The sequence below is a fragment of the Lepus europaeus genome, chromosome 2, assembly GCF_033115175.1.
Source record: "Lepus europaeus isolate LE1 chromosome 2, mLepTim1.pri, whole genome shotgun sequence".
Lineage (NCBI taxonomy): Eukaryota > Metazoa > Chordata > Mammalia > Lagomorpha > Leporidae > Lepus > Lepus europaeus.
In genome coordinates, this window is record NC_084828.1 from 125,218,165 (window position 1) to 125,238,562 (window position 20,398).

The window sequence follows — 20,398 nt, forward strand, 5'->3', positions numbered from 1 at the left end:
CCTCTCAGATAAGTAATCTTTAAAACAAACAAAAAGACTCTCAAATGTCTGTCCAGAAAAACAGGTAAGTACTTGGAGGAACCAGCTGCACAAGGAAATATAAATGTAAGGTCAGCCTATGCACAGAATAACAATCATAACTGTAAATTTTAAAGTGGAGGGAAAATATTATTGTTAGTAGTGATGTCTGATAACTATTTCCGTAATCTGAGGGTCAATAAAGTTCTTGGAAACCCTGTCTCTTGGGCACCATTGGAATATTTTTTTAAAGATTTATTTATTAGAAAGGCAGAAGCAAAGAGAAAGAGAGAGAGAGAAACAGCCCAAAAGGCTGCAACAGCCAGAGCTGGGCCGATCCGAAGCCAGCAGCCACCTGCTTCCTGCGGGTCTCCCCGGTGGGTGCAGGGGCCCAAGGACTTAGGCCATCTTGCACTACTTTCTCAGGTCATAGCAGAGAGCTGGATCGGAAGTTGAGCAGCCGGACTCCAACCGGCGCCCATATGGGATGCCGGCACCGCAGGCGGTGGCTTTATCCGCTACACCACAGCACCAATCCCGCATCATTTAAATACTAAATCTCATTGCTCAGGGTTTGCAGTTTCAAGGGCTTGCAACAATTTGTAAAGATTCCTAAAAAAGGAATCACTTAAAATGAATAAATGACACCATCAGAGTGGTGGTTTACAAGACGTTTCAAGCAACACAAAAACAGAGATATAATGAGTCTCAGAATTCATCCTAACCGCCCAACGTAACTGGATACCAAGGCTTCTCACACCCCACCGGAAAAAGGGACCGCAGAGAAACCTAGCCCCTCTTAGCCGTTTCATTCATCCCATCAATACGAATTCGTGGGGGACGGAATGCGTGCAACTTCTCCGCATAGCCAGGCCTTTTTCTATTCTTTCGGGGATACAAAATGACCTTGCCTCCTGATATGCAAACTTCGTAAATCTCATTCTCCTCTCCGTTTCTGCCTGGACCACGAAAGCAGCAGCATCACACAATTCCCAGCTTGCAGTATTAGGCACTGTCTCTCGCAGCATAATCACCGACTCTCCTGTCGGCACGCTTCCGGTTTCATAAGGCAAACGGTAAAATCCTCAGCTCGCCAAGCCAGCTTGGCGTTAAGCAAGGTCACGTGACAGCGCAGACCCAATGACCGAGGCCCACGCGCTCCAGACGGCCGCATGCGCTCACAGTGCCGGAGCGCGCGCGGCGCCCCGCCCCCGGCCTCACAGTGCGCCCGCGTTAACCCTCCCCGGAGATCTCGGCCACCGGGATTGCGGGTTCCCACAAAGCGTTGTTTCCGAACTCGACCACGGGAGCATGTCCTGATTGGCTTGCTCTGGAGGTGGGGAAGGGACCTATTTAAGAAACGGACCACTTCCTGAAGCGCGAGGCAGGAAGTTATCTGGTATCTCTGGAGTCCTGTGGAGGGAGAAGGGCTCTCTGCCGCATTGGTGGCGGCGAGAGCGGGAGGTGGGTTGGGAGGCGGGCCGCTCCGTCCCGCTGGCGTTAGGAGCCGTTTTCCAACGCAGCACCACGGCCCCCTTCTCCAGCACCGAGCCCGGCGCGGCTGCCCGGGGGGCTCCTTGCGGCTCCTTGACGCCGCCGCAGGGGGCGGCTACCCAGGCATCGCCTGGGCCACCAGCTAGGGGACTGGCAGCCGGTTTCAGCACCCTGGGCCACAGTAAGACGTGCCCTTGTTGTCCCGCGCATTGCCCTCCTTCTTTAAGCCACCGAGACCCTGGTCCAGAGCGACTGCCTTGGACCTGGGACTAGACGGATCCAAAACGCTCGGCCCCGGCCCCCCGCAGACGGGGCTCTGCATCGTCTCTGATATGTCACCCACCGTCTCCCACAAGGACAGCAGCCGGCAACGGCGGCCAGGCACTTTCAACCACTCTCTGGATATGAAGAGCGGTCCTCTGCCGCCGGGCGGCTGGGATGACAGCCATCTGGACTCGGTGGGCGGGGAAGGGGATCGAGAAGCTCTTCTGAGTGAAAGTGGCGTTGGGGACTTCTCAAAAGCCCCGCGGAACTGCCGGGCCGAGCTAAGCAGCATTTTGCTGCTGCTCTTTCTTTACGTGCTCCAGGGTATTCCCTTGGGTCTCGCGGGAAGCATCCCACTCATTTTGCAGAGCAAAAATGTCAGCTACACAGATCAAGCTTTCTTCAGTTTTGTCTTCTGGCCCTTCAGTCTCAAACTGCTCTGGGCCCCGATGGTCGACGCGGTCTACTTTAAGAACTTCGGTCGTCGCAAGTCCTGGCTCGTCCCTACGCAGTACATACTAGGATTCTTCATGATTTATTTATCCACTCAGGTGGACCGGATGCTCGGGAATACCGATGGCAGAACACCCGATGTGGTCGCTCTCACTGTGACGTTCTTTTTGTTTGAGTTCCTGGCCGCCACTCAGGACATCGCTGTGGATGGTTGGGCATTAACTATGTTATCCCGGGAAAACGTGGGTTATGCTTCTACGTGCAATTCAGTGGGCCAGACAGCGGGCTACTTTTTGGGCAATGTTTTGTTTTTGGCCCTTGAATCTGCCGACTTTTGTAACAAATATTTGCGATTTCAGCCTCAACCCAGGGGGATCGTTACCCTTTCAGGTAGTGTATTTGAATTATTCTGACGCCTTTTTACATGTATGAATCCTTTTGAAAGCATGTGATAGTGGAGGGAAGTTCACTACTTAATCCTCACAGGAGATCCTGTTATGCGAGGTGACTAGGGTGGCTTTCCCGTGTCGTTAAAGCCAAAGTGACTATATGGGTGCGGTTATATTTGATACTCTGCAGAGAACAGCAGGGGCAGCCCATCAGATAAGGAAATTCTGAGTCTAGGAATCCAGGGGTATTGGCTTAAAGCATAGATGCACTTTTTTTTTTTTTAAGCGGTTCATTTGGTTCCCATTTTCTCTTTCCTGTTTCGTTGAATTGAGATTTCTAACTTTATGGTTTCTGATCCATTTCTACTTCTGCTCTTATGGGCAAGAGTCCTCAACTAGCCCTGTGGTGAGTGGAACAGGGCTTATTCATTCAAGGATAATTGAGTTGGCTAAGTGACAGGAGTCTAAGGGCCTTCTATGAATACGGGCTCCACCCACAAAGTAGGAGGAGCCGAACGCTGTGAGTCCACAGTTCCCAGCCTTAACTGCCTGTGGGAGCCAGGCTCCACGTTGCAGGTAGCAATGTTCTGGAGTGATAGATTCCGTGAGGCTGAGATGTGGCATTTTCTGCCTCATTTTCACCATTTGAGAATGCACTAGGGAAAAGTACTACAATGTTCAGAGTGCCTGAAGCAATAATTGTGGAACCGAGTTTGGCAAATGATGCTTAAAGAAAGAAGGCTGTGGTCAAATTAGTAAGATGTTTCTTTAACTGGAATTTAAAGGAATTTAAAGTTTATCCTGTAAGAAGTTGGGTGTAATTTCTACAAAATTTCTTCTTCTTTTTTTTTTTTTTTTTTTTTTGCATGAGTTAAAAAATACCTGTAATAATTTCTGGGGGCTTTTGTGTGTATGTGTGTCACTTTCCTAACTAGAAACAGAAATAAAATGACCAATATTAAGAATAACAATATCAGGATATAGTACAGTTCTTAATTCTGTTAGTAGGTGATTTTGTTTGGAAATTTAAGTAATTAAAGTAATTTAAGTAATTAAACTTACTCTCACTTTTCCTACCTGTCTGCAGATTGCTAAGAGGGTAACAGTTAGCAAGACATTGGTATTGGTGGGGGAAATTATATGGGAGTGGGCTGGGAAGAGCATATCACGAATATACTACACACCTCCTGGAATCTTACACATCCTCACACACACCTAATCCCTGTCTGCTTCCTCAAATTGCTACTTATTATTACTGATGAAATAATGGTTATGCTTCTTCTTCAATTTGTGTGTCGGGGGAATGAGAGATAACTGCTTTGCAACTAGACAGATTTGTTTTTGAATATTCTGGTGCTGCACTCCTGCTTTCTGGATAATTCTCTGCCTAGAAATACTGTGTGACTGCATACTATGGATCCTTTGTTGCCGTTTTATGTCTGATTTTCATTTTATCCTGGGACTGCTGTTCCTATCACCAAGGATGATTAATGAGATGATGTGTTACTTAAGATATGAAACTCTCAAAGAAATCAAGATTGAAGAGGCCATGGTAATAACTTGCTAATTGGAAGTTAGAATTTTATCTTAACAATTATGTAAGAGTGATTGGTAAAACATTCCTGAGAATTCCATGATGAGCTCATGAGCTGTTATATTTTTACTCCTCTAGCCACAACTATTCCCCAGTGGATCAAAATTATGCCATTGGATTTTTATTTAGATTGACTTGTTATTTTGTATAGCTGTGAAAATACTTGTGGAATTTGAGCTTTGTTTTCCAGGAGATTCTAAAAATAGCTTACTTTTTAATTTAACTTTTTGTATCTATAATGAATTCTGGTTTTCATTCAAACATTGTAGTTAAGAATTAAAGAATTTTTGTGTCTTCATTTTTTTAAAAAAGTAATTTTTTCTCATTTATTTGAAAGTGAAGAAAGAGAGAGGTACACACACGAACAGATATCTTCCATCTGCTGGTGGTTCACTCCCCAGATGATTGTAATGGCCATGTCTGAACCAGGGGCCAGGAACTCCATAGAGTCTCCCACCTGGGTGGCAGGGGACCAAGCATTTGCGTCATCTTGTTCTGCCTTCCCTGGAGCAGGAAGCTGGACTGGAAGTAGAGTAGCCCGGATGTGAACCAGCCCTCCAATATGGAATGCCAGAGTCACAAGTGGCAGCTTAATCCATTACACCACAACACCAGCCCCTGGTTCTTACTGCACATACCACAGATATAGCCTTGTACTTTCTGGAACTTAGTAAAACTAAGAAAAAACAGTGATTTTTGAGGAACACAGTGAGTAACATATGCAGGAAGTAGAATTGTTTGGTATTTAAGGAAGACTAATTGCTAATGCAATGTTTAGAAAATCAGAATGTTAACAGACATAATTTTTAAAAATTCTCATATGTGTTCTGTGATTACTTTGTTTTGAGTGTAATAGAGATAAAAAATATTGAGAAAGAACAGTTTTTGACATTGAGAAAGCAGTACTGTAAATACTAAATTCAAAATGAACAGGAGGAGTAAGATAAGTAGAATCCCTTAGAAACAAAAACTTGATTGTGCTTAGATTGGATTTTTCATATTTTCAGGCAGTCCTGAATTTAGAAGTAAGCCTTTTCTGTTCTCAGAGCCTTTGTTTCAAGGATGTCTGATTGCAAAGAGAGACCTTTTAAGATGCAAGAAATGATTAAAGTAACCCAGAAGAATATAAAGATTAAAACAATTTTATTACTTTAAAGGATTATATATTTCTTAAAAAAAGATCGTATGTTTTTATTTATTCATTGTTATAGATGAGGCAAATGAGGTCAAGTGACTAGTTTAGGTAGATATATTTCTACAGCTTAGGTTTCCTGACTCCTTATATCATAATTTTCCTGTGGCTTTTAGGAAACCAGAAAAGCCTTGAGATCTAATTATAATATGTTTGATAGGGTTTTCTGCCTAAAAAAAAGTAGTACTGTGGCTGCTGAAGTCTTAAAAAAGCATCAGCTCACTCCTGAAATACCAGATTCTTAGAAGTGACACATTAAATATTTTTATTATTTTTTTGATGCGCGCGCACACACACACACACACAACTCTCATCCTCGGGCTCATTCCCCAGATAGCTGAGTCTGGGTCTGGAGCTGAAAGCCAGAAGCTGGAAACTCAGTACAGGGCCCCCAACATGGGTGGCAGGAACCCAAACACTTGAGTCATTACCACTGCTTCCTAGAATCTCTCTTTTTTTTTTTTTTTAGTAAATATAAATTTCCAAAGTACAGTTTATGGATTACAGTGGCTTTCCCCCCCTCATAATTTCCCTCCCACTCACACCCCTCCCATCTCCCACTCCCTTTCCCATAGACTCTCTCTTAAGAACTAGGGAAAAAAAAAAAAAAAGAATCAAAAGCTAGAGCCAGAAGTCAGATCCAGGCACTCTGATGTGGAATGTGACCATCCTAACTGCTAGGCCAAACACACCTCTCTATTTCAGTTTTGCAAATGACCTGTGTCATTCATTCTCAGGTGTGAATGCCTATTTGGTGCTAGTCCTGTGATAGCTGTAAAAATTTAAGGGAATTCTCTACTCTCAAAGAGCTTAATTGTCTCTAACAGGTATTTGCAAACCAAAATGACAAAGTGGGTAAATAGGTAATGTAAATGAGTCAGTTGAGTTGGTGCTCAACTGAAGGGATTGGAGGAGACAGTGATGACCTGGGAAACCTGTGCTCCAAGGCGAAAACTTCAACTAGATCTTTTCAGTATTGAACGGAAGCTAGAAATTCCTTACTTATTTCCCTATTTTTAAAAAGAAGCAGTATTTTAAAAATAAACTGTGGCACAGAGGGTTAAACTGCTGCCTGCAATGCCAGCATTCCATATCAGAGAGCCTGCTGAGTCTCAGCTGCTCTGCTTTTGGTCCAGTTTTGTTTTTTTTTTTTTTTTTTTGTAATGTATCCGGGAAAGCAGCAGAGGATGGCTCAAGTACTTGGGCCCTGGCTGGCATTGTGGGAGATCTGGTTGGAGTTCAGGCTCCTGGCTTCTGCCTGGCCCAGCCCTAGCCATTAAGCCATTTGAGGAATGAACCAGTGGATAGAAGATTCTCTCTCTCTTTCTCTCTCTCTCTCTCTCTCTCTCTCTCTCCCGCCCTTCCTCCCTCCCTCTCTCTCTCTCTCTCTCTCTCTCTGCCTTTCAAACAAATACAACATATCTTAAATAAATAAAAATAAGCATTCATTAGGTACATATATTTAGAATACAAGCAGCCTGTGACCTGGTATTTGAGACCCTCACTTTTTAGAAGCGATAGTAACAACCATTAGAAGCAATTGGGATAAGGGGCAGGATAGCCTCTTCAGAGAAGAGAGCTAAAGATATTAGTACTTATAAATCAGTTTGTTGATAAATAGGCATGCACATAGATGAGTTCATCAGAGAAAAAGAGGATATGTTCCTTTGAAAAAAATTGATGCTTTCAGTATCAGTTTTATCAAATTTGTGATGACAGTGAAAACAGGGGCTGCCGTTGTGTTGTGCTGTAGCAGGTAAAGCTGTCATCGTTTCATGTTCCAGCTGCTGGCCCGAGAAAAGCAGCAGAAGATGGCCCAAGTGCCTGGGCCCCTATACTCATGTGGAAAACCTGGAAGAAGCTCCTGGGTTCATCCTGGCCCATCTGGGCCTTAGCAGCCATCTGGGGAGTGCACAAGTGGATGGAAGGTCTCTAACTCTTTCAAATAAGTTAATTAATTGTTAGGAAAAAATGTGAAAACAGTACTATTTGTAAAACATTAATGCCTTTAACTAGGAAGAGAGTAGGACTATTGAGTCCTTTTTTTTTTTTTTTTTTTTGTTTTTGAAAGGCACAGTTACAGGGGGAGAAGAGAGAGAGAGATCAAGGTGGAGGTGGAGATGGAGATGGAGGTGGAGATCTTCCATCCTCTAGTTCATTCTCAAAGTAGCTGCAACAGCCGGGGCTGGACCAATCCAAAGCTAGGAGCCTGGAACTTCTTCTGGATCTCCCATAAGGGTGCAGAGGCCCAAGGACTTGGGCCATCCTCTGTTGTCTTCCCAGGCTCATTAGTAGCATGCTGGATAATGGAAGTAGAGCAGCCGATTCTTGAATTGTCACCCATATGGGATGGCAGCGTCACAAGCAGAGGCTTAACCTACTAGATAACATCATTCCACATGTCTTTGCCTTGCTTTCAGAAGCAGTACTCATTAATTATGTGACTAGAAACGCTTTTTGGAATTTGGGCAGGACTATTTGACCCATTTCTAGGCAGACCAATTATACAGGCTGTAATGTATTCTTTTTTTAAAAAAAAAAAGATTTTATTTATTTATTTGAGAGGTAGAGTTACAGATAGTGAGAGGGAGAGACAGAGAGGTCTTCCATCTGCTGGTTTACTCTCCAGATGTCTGCAACAGCTGGAGCTGAGCCTATATGAAACCAGGAGCCAGGAGCTTTTTCTGGATCTCCCACATGGATGCAGGGGTCCAAGCGCTTGGGCCATCTTCCACTGCTTTCCCAGGCCATAGCAGAGAGCTGGATCTGAAGAGGAGCAGCTGGGACTAGAACCGGTGCCCACATGGGATGCTGGTGCCACAGGCAGAAGGTTAACCTATTGTGCCACAGTGCCAGCCCCTATTATATATTCTTTAGCATCCATATTTAGACTTTAAAACATTACCTGACATCTTCAAAAAGATAAAACTGTAGTTGCTATTGACTGGTGGGGAGCGTGGAGGATAAGGTAGGCATCCCAAGCAGTAGCTTAACCCACTGCCACAACATGTTCACCAGAGACACATTTCTTTTTCCTAACACAATCTTAGAGCTGATTGCATTTTAAAATTTCTCATTAATTTAAAAAAATTATTTTAACATGATTATAGACTCACAGGAAACTGCAAAGAAATGTTCGGGGAAGTCTTGTGTACCATGCTATCAGCCTCCTTTTGTCAACATATTATACACATCTAGTATGATATCAAAACTGAGAAACTAATGTGGGAACAATCCATAGAGATTTTTACATTTTGCTAGTTAAATATATACTCATTTGTGTGCATGTGTGTTTGTAGTTCTGTGCAATTTCATCACCAGTGTAGCCTTGCATAACCAACACCACAGTCAGGGCTATTCAACTGTTCAAGCACCTTCAGATCGCTTTGCATTGGCATCTGTAATTATACCCATTTCCTCATCCCCATCCCTAAACCCTGGCTGACACAAGTCTGTGTTTTGTCTTTATAATTATCCCATTTCAGAAATATTACATAAATGAAATTATGCAGTATATCCTTTGGAGATTGGCTCTTTTCATTCAGCCTAATTTCTTTGAGGTTCATCCAAGTTGTTGCATGTATGAATGGTTTGTTCCTTTTTGATTGCTAAGATTTTTACATTTGTTAGATATACCATAATTTAACCAGACTTCTACTGAAGGAGATCTGTATGGCTTTCAGTTTTTAAAGCTTACTACTATGTGAAAATAAGTTTTCATTTTTTTGGCATTAATGCCCAAGAGTACAAATGCTCAGCTGTATGGTAAGCTGACTTTTGTTTTTTTTGTTTTTTTTTGTTTGTTTGTTTGTTTGTTTTTTGTGGTGTTTTTTTTTTTTTTTTTTTTTTTTTGACAGGCAGTGTGGACAGAGAGAGAGAGACAGAGAAAAAGGTCTTCCTTTTGCCATTAGTTTACCCTCCAATGGCTGCCGCGGCTGGCACGCTGTGGCTGGCACACCACACTGATCCGAAGGCAGGAGCCAGGTGCTTCTCCTGGTCTCCCATGCGGGTGCAGGGCCCAAGCACTTGGGCCATCCTCCACTGCACTCTCGGGCCATAGCAGAGAGCTGGCCTGGAAGAAGGGCAACCGGGACAGAATCCGGCGCCCCGACCGGGACTAGACCCCGGTGTGCCGGCGCCGCAAGGCGGAGGATTAGCCTATTGAGCCTCAGGGCCGGCCTGACTTTTAGTATTTAATGGAACTGTCTGTTTACCAGAATGACTTATCTTGCTACCAGCAATTGTTCCTCTTCTGTCCCTAGTATGGTGTTTGGAATAAAACAGTTATGTACATATATGGCACTTTGAATAAAACAGATATACACTTAAATGTAGATTTTTCTTTTCTTTTAGTTGAGAAGTTTTAAATAGAATTGTTTAGTATCATTGGAATTATGTCATTTCAGAAGTTAATTACAGATTTAAAACATTCTTAATTTCAGATTTTCTTTTTTTCTGGGGAACTGTATTTTTAATAACAACAACATTAGTTGCCCTTCTGAAAAAAGAAAACAAGGAAGTATCAGTTGTGAAAGAAGAAACACAAGGGATCACAGATACTTACAAGCTGCTTTTTTCAATTATAAAAATGCCAGCAGTTCTGACATTTTGCCTTCTGATTCTTACTGCAAAGGTAAGAGATTCATAAAGCAAATTACCATTGTTACTATTACCATATAGAACCCTTTTATGCCTTTTCATTTAAGTTCCTTTCCACTGTTGTTAGAATCTAACAGTGAAAAACATTATTTTCTGCTTATTAAATGTATTTTGAAAGGTGTAATATGTCAAATATAATTTCTAAGTTGAATGTTTTGAAATCTTGAAAAGATTATATCAGTTTAAATGTATAATTTTAGTTAATGACTAAAAAATAGTAGCTTTCTACTGTTACAGTAAATATACAGTAAATATACACTTAGTGTTGGGGTAGTAAAATTATTATCTCAGAATGTTGCGCTTACAAGAATATGGAAGTGTATTAGAAGTTTCTTTAAAAATGATTTTTTAAAATACTAAAAGGAAATATACCATAAAATAAATGAGCGTTACTGTTGACTTTTATTTCATGTTAATATATCCCATTTTTATAGTTCTAAAATATTTTTAGGATTTTATACTAGAACGAAGGTAAGTATATTTTGGTACAATGAACTGCATGTTAATGTTACAATATTCCAAAAATCTAAAGTCTTATAGGATATCTTATATATTTAAATACTTCATGCTTTTGTTTAATAGCTCTGAAGGGAACATAGTATCATTGTTTTCATTTTAAACTGAGCTTTTCCTTTTCTGAATGATTAGGAGAGAAAGTTCAGAAAAATACTGAAAGACTCAAGGAAGAAAATACCTAATTGCACATTTAGAAATAAACATCATTAATACTTTTGGTATATTTCCTTTATGTCCTTAATATGCATTTACACATGCATATGTATTTAAATAGATGCACATTAAGTAGATAATGCTGTATATAATTTTTAATTCCAAATATATTCCTATATCTTTAAATATTATTTGAAAGCATACTTTGAATTATTGGATCATAGGAAATATATAGTATATGCTGGCAAACAGCTTTCCAAAGTGATTGTTCCAATTTTTCCTACCACAAACAGTGCAAGAGAGTTCTAATTGCTTCACATCCTTGGAAACACATGTATTATTTTAGCTTTCCTGGTGGGTGTGTTGTGGCATCTTGTTAGGTTATAAACTGTACTTCCCTGATGACTGAAATACATGAGCATCTTTTTAAATTTTTTTAAGATTTGTTTATTTATTGGAAAAGCAGAGTTACAGAGGCAGAAGCAGAGAGAAAGAGGTCTTCCATCTGCTGGTTCACTCCCCAAATGGCCACAAGGAGCTCAGCTGATCAGGAGCCAGGAGCTTCTTCCAGGTCTCCCATGCAGGTGCAGGTGTTCAAGGACCTAGGCCATTCTCTATTGCCCTCCCAGGTCATAGCAGAGAGCTGGATTGGAAGTGGAACAGTTAAGACTTGAACCGGCGCCCATATGGGAAGCTTAGCACTGTAGGTGGCGACTTTACCTGCTATGCTACAGCGCTGGCCCTGATGAGCATCTTTTTATATGATTATTAGTCGAATATCCAGAGTTGCCTTTTTCTTTAAATTTATAATATGTATGTTTTGTTAGATATGTATATTAAAATATCTCTTACTACACAACTTTTAAGACAGTAAATTTTGAAGTCAATTTGTATGTCTCAGTTTTACAAAGACAGTAAATAAAATATAAGTGAAATTATTTTTTGGATTCAAGTGAAGTAGATGATTTCTGAAAAATTTTAATGGTAAAATTTGCTCCTTGATTCCATTCTAAGGAAGGAAATCATATAGTATTTCTCATTTTTTAAATACATATTTATGTGTTGTACTATCAGAACTCTCATATATCCTTTACCCAGATTCTCTAATTTTTAATAGCTCCACTTTCTGTCAAGTTGTTCTGTCTGTATATATTACATATTTCTGATGAATCTGTCAGAATAATTTGTACATATGTATTTTTATCCATAAATATTTTAAATATGTATACCCTAAGAAAAAGAGTTCCTTTTATAAACAATTGAGTTTTAAAAATCTGAGGCCAGTGTTGTGGCGTAGCAGGTTAAGACACAGTTTGCCACACCAGCATATCCCATATCAGAATTCCAGCTGGCATCCTGACTACTTTGCTTCTGATCCAGCTGTGTGCTGATGCACCTGGGAAGGCAGTGGAAAATGTCAGAAGTTCCTGGGCCTCTGCCACCCTGTGGGAGATCAGGGTGGAGTTTGTGGCTTCAGCCTGGCCCAACCCTGTCTGTTGTGGGTATTTGAGGAGTGAACCGGCAGGTGGAAGATCTCTTGGTAATCTGTCTCTCCTGTCTCTGTTGCTCTGCCTTTCAAGTACATATATCTTTAAAATGTATATAATAAATAATCTAGAAATTTTAAGTCGATGCAATGTTATTATCTAATCACAGTTCAATCCCAAATTTAACCAATCTTCCCACAACAGCCTTTATAACTTTTTCCTGCTTTGGGAGCCAGTCCAAGATCACACCATTGCATTTGTTATGAGTCTTTTTCTTTCATAACCTTGACATTTTTTGAAGAATACAGACCAATTATTAATTATTAATATAGAATGTCTTTCAGTTTAGGTTTGTCCCATGTTTGTTCATGTTTTGGTTCAAATCATGCATATAAAGCAGGAATACCATAGAAGTAATAATTTAATATCTTTAGTGAATTATGTCAGAAGTCATATCATGTCCCTTTATCTGTTGTTTTTAACTTGACTTTGTTAATCCGTTTTAAAGCTACCATTTTTGCTTTTGTAATTAAAAATTAATTTTTCAGGAGTTACTTTGAGTATCTTATTTTGCTTCAAACTTTTATCTACTACTTTTAGTATCCTTATACTTGTTTTGATTTTAAGTTCATCTAGGGGTCCCCATTGTGGTGCAGTGTTGTAAACTGCCACCTGTAAAGCTAACATCCCATATGAGCACTGGTTGGAGTACCTGCTGCTCTGCTTCCAATCCAGCTCCTCACTTAGGTGACTGGTAAAGCAGCAGCAGATGTCCCAAGTGCTTGGGACTCCTGCCAACCACATGGGAGACTCTGATGGAGTTTCAGGCTCTTGGCTTCCTCCCTGCCTAGTCCCTGCTGTTGTACCTACTTGGGGAGTAAACCAGCAGGTGGAAGATTCTTTCTCTCTCTCTCTCCCTCTCTCCCTCTCCCTCTCTCCCTGTCTCCCTCTCCCTCTCTTTCTCTCTCTCCCTCTCTCTCTCTTCCTCTCTCCCCCCTTCCCTCTCTTCCTCTCTCCCTCTCTCGCTCCCTCTCTTGCTCCCTCTCTCTCTTCCCCCCTCTCTCTCCTTCTCTGTCTCCCTCTCTCTCCCTCTCTCTCTCTCCCTCTCTCTTCCTCTCTTTCCCTCTCTCTCTCCCCCCCTCTCCCTCTCCCTCCTCCCCTCCATTCCCCCATCTGTAACTGACTTTCAAATTTAAAATGAAAATATAACTATCCCTTTTTTCAGACTGATTTTACTCACCCTGAAGATACAATGTTTTCCCAGAATTACTTTTTTTAAAATGATTATGCTACCATTTGCTAGGTAATAATGGCTTTTTAAAAAGACATTAATTTATCTATTTATAAGGCAGAAAGATCTTTCGCCTGATAGTTCATTCCTCAAATGCCCACAACAGCCAGATTGAAGCCAGGAGCTCCGTTTGTTTCTCCCATGTGGTTGAAAGGAACCTAAGTACTTGGGCCATCATCTGCTGTCTCCCAGGATGCATTAGCAGGAAGATGGATTGGTAGCAGAGGCAGGACTCAATCCCAGGCACTCCAGTATGGGATGCAGGTGTCATCCCAAGTGACTGCTTAACCCTTTGTACCACAGTGCCTGCCCCTAATAGTGGCTTTAAAAAAAAAAAAAAAAAAGTATTAATTTCAGAGGCAAAGAAAGAACTCCCGTCTACTAGTTTACTCCTAAAATGTTTGCAATAGCTAGAGCTGGGCCAGGCTAAAACCAGGAGTCAGGAAAGAGTCCTACATGAGTGGTAAAAAACCAATCACTTGAGCCATCACCACTGTCTCCCGGAGTCTGCATTAGCAGGAAGCTGAAGTCAGTTGTCAGAGCCAGGTATCTAACCCAGTACTCTGATATGGGATGTGAGCATCTTACCTTATGTCTTAACCACTAGGCTAAATGCCCACTCCCAGAATTACTTTTGAAGCTTTAGATGGCCTTAGGAAATTTTATTATGGTCTGTCCAGAACCATCAAAAATGTGTCTGTGTGTCAGTGATGCTTCATTTTAGCCAGATTTAGTTGAAGTCAACTGAAGGCTTTGTTTTAAACTTAATACAAATTGATAAATGTGGATGTTTGCCAATGTTTATTGTACTAACAGGTTTGACTTTTTTGAAGTAGAAATTTGTTAAGATACAACGAGACTGCTGATTCACTTTCCAAATGCCTAGAATAGCCAGAGCTGGATCAGGCTAAAGCCAGGATCCCAGAACTTAATCCAGGTTTCCTATGTGGGTGGCAGGAACACAAGTACTTGAGCCATCATCTTCTGCCTCCCAGGGTATCCATTGGCAAGGAACCAGGATTGAAAGTGAAGTAGCTGAACCTTGTACTAGGCAGGCACTCCAATATGGGATGCAGGCATCCCAAGCAGTGACATAACAGCTGCACCAAACATTGGCTCCTGAAGTGGAAATTTAGATGTAATTGAACCATCAGCAGTTTCCATGTATAGTAAATCTTTTTGTCTTACATTTTTTACTGAAAATTCTTACTAAGCCATAAAACAAAATGTGCCTTGGAGAGCTTGATTGTTGTATCGGATATAATAATATGATACTTGTATCTGTAATGAGGCAATAATGAAATTGAAGTTCTTGAAGAACTTATATATGTCTAGATAAATGTATTTCATAAGTCACAAGTTAAAATTCTCTTTAATTTTTATATTGCAGATCGGTTTCTCAGCAGCAGACGCAGTAACAGGACTAAAATTGGTGGAAGAGGGAGTACCCAAAGAACATTTAGCCTTATTGGCAGTTCCAATGGTTCCTTTGCAGATAATATTGCCTCTGATTATCAGCAAATACACTGCAGGTCCCCAACCACTAAACATATTTTACAAAGCCATGCCCTACAGGTAAAGATGAATAAAACCTTAATAAACAAGAAAAGTTAAAATAGGGACCATTCATTAGGATCACTAGAGTGTTAGATGGAAAAAGATTTGAAAAGTAACTTTAATTTCAAATCATTTATATATACTTTAAAAAAATTTTTTAAAGGTATATTTATTTGAAAGAGTTACACAGAGAGAGAAGGAGAGGCAGAGAGGGAGAGAGAGGTCTTCCATCTGCTGGTTCACTCCCAATTGGCTGCAATATCTGCAGCTGCACCAATCTGAAGCAAGGAGCCAGAAGCTTCTTCCAGGTCTCCCAAAAGGGCCCAAGGACTTAGGCCATCTTCTACTGCTTTCCCAGGCCATAGCAGAGAGCTGGGTCGGAAGTGGAGCAGCTGGGTCTCGAACCAGTGCCCAGATGGGAGGTTGGCACTGCAGGCTGCAGCTTCACCCACTACCCCAAAGTGCTGTCCCCCATATATACTTTTTTTGAAAAAAAATTATTTATTTATATTTTAAAGGCAGAGAGAGAAAGAGAAGTCTTTCATCTGCTTGTTCACTCCCCAAATGGCTGCAACAGCCAGAGCAAGGCTAATCAGAAGTCAGGGGCCAGGAGCTTCTTCCAGGTCTCAAGGGGCCCAAGCACTTGGGCCATTTTCCACTGCTTTCCCAGGCTATAGCAGAGAGCTGGATCTAAGTGGTGCATCCAGGACTTGAACTGATGCCCATATGGGATGCTGGCACTACAGGTGGCAGCTTTACCCACTATGCCAAAGCACTGGTCCCTATATATACTTTTTTTAAGCCTACTAACTAGTTTTAGGTATGAGGTTCTTTTGTATGGTAGGCACACAGATTTCTAGTTTTGTTATTTAACTAAAATGGGAGTCAACTCAATGTTCCTTTCTATTTCTATAGGCTGTTGCTTGGATTAGAATATGCACTGCTGGTTTGGTGGACTCCTAAAGTGGAGCATCAAGGGGGATTCCCCATATATTACTATATTACAGTGCTGCTGAGTTATGCTTTACATCAGGTAAGCTTACTCTGGCTACAGGAAAGGAAATCACACAAAGGAAATTATTTGAGGGGGAACTTTAAACCTGGTGGCTTTTGACTTAATCAGTTCTGTTAATGAAAAGAGAGTTTCTTGTTCATTTTTAAAAAACTTTTAAATTTATTTAATAAGAATTTGTTACAGTTCAAAATTGATTGGAAAGTTAACTAACCTATTGTTGCTAAGTATCCCTCAGTCTTTCCCAAGTTTGGGTTCTTCCATTCTAGAATTTCTAATGCCTTTTCTTTCTGAAAATGTTGAGATGTAATGATGGCTACTCGATTAGATGTCCTCCTATGCTTCTGGCTTAGATTCTGTGTTGAAAGTTCTGACTTACTGTTTGATTCTGGGAGCTGTGTGTTAAGCTGCTTTTCGTTCTTAAATATGCTTATAATACTTGAAAGAAGTAATCCCTACTTTGCTGCATCCTTACCTAAGCTGCTTGTGCAGAATGAAGTTTTTGTTCTGATACTAGTTATTCAAGCCTCCCTTGACTACTCATGGTAGATTTAATCTTTCATTTGTTTATGCCCCAGTGATACAGTATGTGTACTTCTATTTATAAAAATTATTGCATTTCATCATCATTATTTATTCCTTGCTTTCCCAGCCTAGAAAAAATTCTTCATTAGTACAGAGGGACTATATCTTATTCACCTTTGCTATGATCTTGAATCCTGGCTTGTAGTAGGTGATCAATAAAGGTTTGTTGAATTGGGTTCAGTGAAGATCATAAAAATTAATCTTTATGTTAACATATACTATTCTTCATTTAGACTATAGCTTTATAAGTCTAATCATACTAAAGATGTTTTGCGTTCTCCCTACAGGTTACATTGTACAGCATGTATGTTTCTATAATGGCTTTCAATGCAAAGGTTAGTGATCCACTTATTGGAGGAACATACATGACTCTTTTAAATACTGTGTCCAATCTGGGAGGAAACTGGCCTTCTACAGTTGCCCTTTGGCTGGTGGATCCCCTCACAGTAAAAGAGTGTGTAGGAGCATCAAATCAGAATTGTCGAACACCGGATGCTGTTGAGGTAAGTATGTTGTCATTTTAGATATCATAAAGCTAATGTTAAGATGCTAATTTTATTTTCCCTCTTGAAGTACTATATCTTAAACAAGTCATATCTGCTCAAAGTTTCTAGTGTACAAATTATATAATTTTTTTCTTTTCATCATAACTAAGGCTTATAATGCATTCATGTCAACGAGACTAGCTCACTTAAAGATGCTTATAAATAAAGGAAAGGCGATCTCTCTCTCCTCTACTTTGAGGACCACTGTCTCACATGGTAGGCACTCAATAAATGCATAAATGAAAAAGGAAAAATTCCATTGGTTATTTATATAACAATTGTAGTTAAAACTGAATGATGGGCTGGCGCCACGGCTCACTAGGCTAATCCTCCGCCTGCGGCACCGGTACCCCAGGTTCTAGTCCCGGTTGGGGCGCCAGAGTCTGTCCCAGTTGCTCCTCTTCCAGTCCAGCTCTCTGCTGTGGGCCGGGGGGGTGGGCAGTGGAGGATGGCCCAAGTGCTTGGGCCCTGCACCTGCATGAGAAACCAGGAGGAGGCACCTGGCTCCTGGCTTCAGATCGGCGCAGTGCCAGCCGGAGCGGCCATTTGGGGGGTGAACCAACGGAAGGAAGACCTTTCTCTCTGTCTCTCTCTCATTGTCTAATTCTATCTGTGAAATAATAAAAAAAAAAACTGAATGATGAGTGCTTTATTGACAAATTGTTTAAAGTAATATTAAGCTACTTCTAGAGTTGGTTCTAAGGTCCATTGGAAATTTCTTTACATTTCCAAATATGGAAGATTGCATCTTAAAAATGAGTATTGTTTACAGCAAGAATTGGAAATTATTTTTAATCCTTTTGGTAGCAATAGAGATTAAAATATATTAACATAATTTGCCCCTAGAAGTGAGTGAAATACTTAAACAAATGTTTTAAAACTTTAGCAAAGCATTAGTCCTTTAAATTGCAAAGTAGAAATGTGTTAATTGCTAAATTCTTTCATTTTGAAATTGTGAAACAGTTATAATTTCATTTTCACAGCTTTGCAAAAAACTTGGTGGCTCATGTGTTACAGCACTGGATGGTTATTACGTGGAATCCATTATTTGTGTTTTTATTGGATTTGGTTGGTGGTTCTTTCTTGGTCCAAAATTTAAAAAGTTACAGGATGAGGGACCATCTTCGTGGAAGTGCAAAAGGAGCAATTAATGCATGAACTACTGGACATTCTAGAAAGGTAACTGTAGTTTTAATTCAGAGAGCTATGGTAATCAGTGCACAGGAGTATAAAATATTATTTTAAACAAGGAATTTATTAATATAAAATGCCAAATGTTTGAAAAATAGAGACCTCTCTGTATATCTGATCACATTTTTTCCTTGCCTTGTCGATGTATTTAAAGTTTACTTAAGGTCTGGAAATTGGTTCTAAAGCAACTTTTCTGGCCTTGTTATTTGATTTATACTTTTTTAATTTACTGACCAAAGCACGTTTTAAGCTGTAATACAGTAGCCATGGTTGGTAACCATGCAGTCAAGTATTGGTATCAGTTCCTGTCATTGAGTTGTAATTCTAGCTTTGGTACTATACATTAAATGGAAGAGAGTTTGATAGTCAGTGCTAACTACAACTAGTCTGACCTTACTGACAGTTAAAATTCTATTTTGAATTGTAAATTGGTTAAATTTTATGTGGAATTTGCTGAGCAATGTAAACTAATGAAACATCATTTTAGTTATTTTTCTGACCATAGCCACAGTGTACAAATGCATTTGTGTTAAAAAAACAAAAACTATTTTAAATGTATTTCCTGCTTTTGTAAGCACTAAAGATTTATAAGAAGATTATTCAAACTATTTTTTATAAAATGAAAGTTATGATTTCTAATTTATTGATTCCCCTCCTCAATACTCTTTTTTGGAAGATATTATGATTTCTTGTTAACTTTTACCCTACAGCTTACATGTGTTTTTTTGTCATAACAGTGCTTCATGGCACACAGACAGCTAAAACGGGGATCAAATTTAGTGTTTTATGTATGTTCATGGCAGTTTTGGAAATAAAAATTAAGGTTATTCTGCAAGTAGTTTTTTTTTTTAATTTCTGTGGGAAAAAATAAAGCTTTCTGATTAAATTTAAATTAATAATACCGTAATTTTAAAAATGAATATTTTAAAGAGAGAAACAAAGACATTTTGTGCCTTTGACAAATCATATAATGGAGGGATGTTTCTTAATTAAGCACTTTACTAAGTGAAAAAGATCTCATGTTTGCGCCATGCCACATCAGGTACTGTATTTCCATTTATTAAAACACAGCCTTTTGGTTGTAAACTATAGTTTCCAGGAAAAATTGCTATCCCAGGAAAATTAAACTTTTGAGTACTTCAGCAATTTTCAGCATAGTATATATACCAGTGATAAGGTTTTTTTTGCATATTTTGCATTATTAATTACTCTAACTATTTAGAGATTACATAAATCCACCAGAAGTTAGAGAAAAGACTGTTATAAATCTTAATAATTTTGTCTTTGTGGGAAAATACATACTAATTCCTGATTTTGTTAATTTTATAACATAGGTTGGATTTTAGAGTGGGGTTTTTATAAGTAATGAAGGATAAAATGGGTGGGAGAAAATGGCGCACAGCATCTGAAGAAAGATAGGGGCTGTGGCCTCTAGAAGTCATGCACTGCCATTGGAAAACCTGTATTGGGCACCGATATCAGATCCTGAAGAATCACCTGGAGTAACACTCATCCTAGAGACAAGGAAACTACAGCAAACAAACCAGAGACTACAGTACTTTGTTACATGGTTTTCCACTATCATGTATTATAATCAAAATGTTTACTTGAATAAAGAGAAACCCACAAAACACTCATTTGTAAAATGAACTTTGACTTTTAATTTTTCAATTAGGAAGCTCAGATTGTTATCTTTTATTTCTTTAATTTCATCTTTTCACAAATCAAACATACTTTCAAATAGCTTTAAGCCTATATATCTTTAATGACATGAATTTTTTCATTTACAAAAAGGTTTATTTATTTGAAAGAATGACAGAGAGAGAGCGAGAGAGAGAAAGAAAAAGACCTTCCATTCAGTGGTTCACTCCCCAGATGGTCACAGAAGCCAGGAGGAGCTTCATCACTTCTCCCATGTGGGTGAAGGGGCCGGCATGGCGCCGGCCCGCAAAACATATTTTTAATTGAAGTCATTGGTAATTTGAGGACATGTTTGTA

At 39.8% G+C, this 20,398-nt stretch overlaps 2 protein-coding genes across 4 annotated transcripts in view; one reads left to right on the forward strand and one right to left on the reverse strand.

Moving 5' to 3' along the window:
* GMPS (guanine monophosphate synthase) overlaps positions 1 to 1,070 on the reverse strand; it is a 103,721-nt gene extending 102,651 nt beyond the window's left edge. The window contains exon 1 of the mRNA XM_062212643.1: positions 930 to 1,070. Within this exon, the coding sequence (XP_062068627.1) occupies positions 930 to 1,046 (117 nt within the window). The 5' untranslated portion in view covers positions 1,047 to 1,070. The remainder of the gene's footprint in view (positions 1 to 929) is intronic.
* Positions 1,071 to 1,393: 323 nt separating this feature from the next.
* On the forward strand, positions 1,394 to 20,033 carry SLC33A1 (solute carrier family 33 member 1). 3 transcript variants are annotated; one of them, XM_062212672.1, is made up of 7 exons: positions 1,403 to 2,619; positions 9,847 to 10,037; positions 14,901 to 15,085; positions 15,983 to 16,100; positions 16,952 to 17,167; positions 18,193 to 18,388; positions 19,735 to 20,033. In XM_062212672.1, the coding sequence occupies exons 1-6, from the start codon at positions 1,845 to 1,847 to the stop codon at positions 18,358 to 18,360; spliced, it is 1,653 nt and encodes a 550-aa protein (XP_062068656.1). In that variant the 5' UTR covers positions 1,403 to 1,844; the 3' UTR covers positions 18,361 to 18,388; positions 19,735 to 20,033. The 3 variants fall into 3 exon arrangements, with proteins under 3 accessions (XP_062068664.1, XP_062068656.1, XP_062068646.1); XM_062212662.1 differs by having other exon boundaries at positions 1,404 to 2,619; positions 18,193 to 20,033; XM_062212680.1 differs by lacking the exons at positions 9,847 to 10,037; positions 15,983 to 16,100 and having other exon boundaries at positions 1,394 to 2,619; positions 18,193 to 20,033.
* Positions 20,034 to 20,398: the final 365 nt, after the last annotated feature.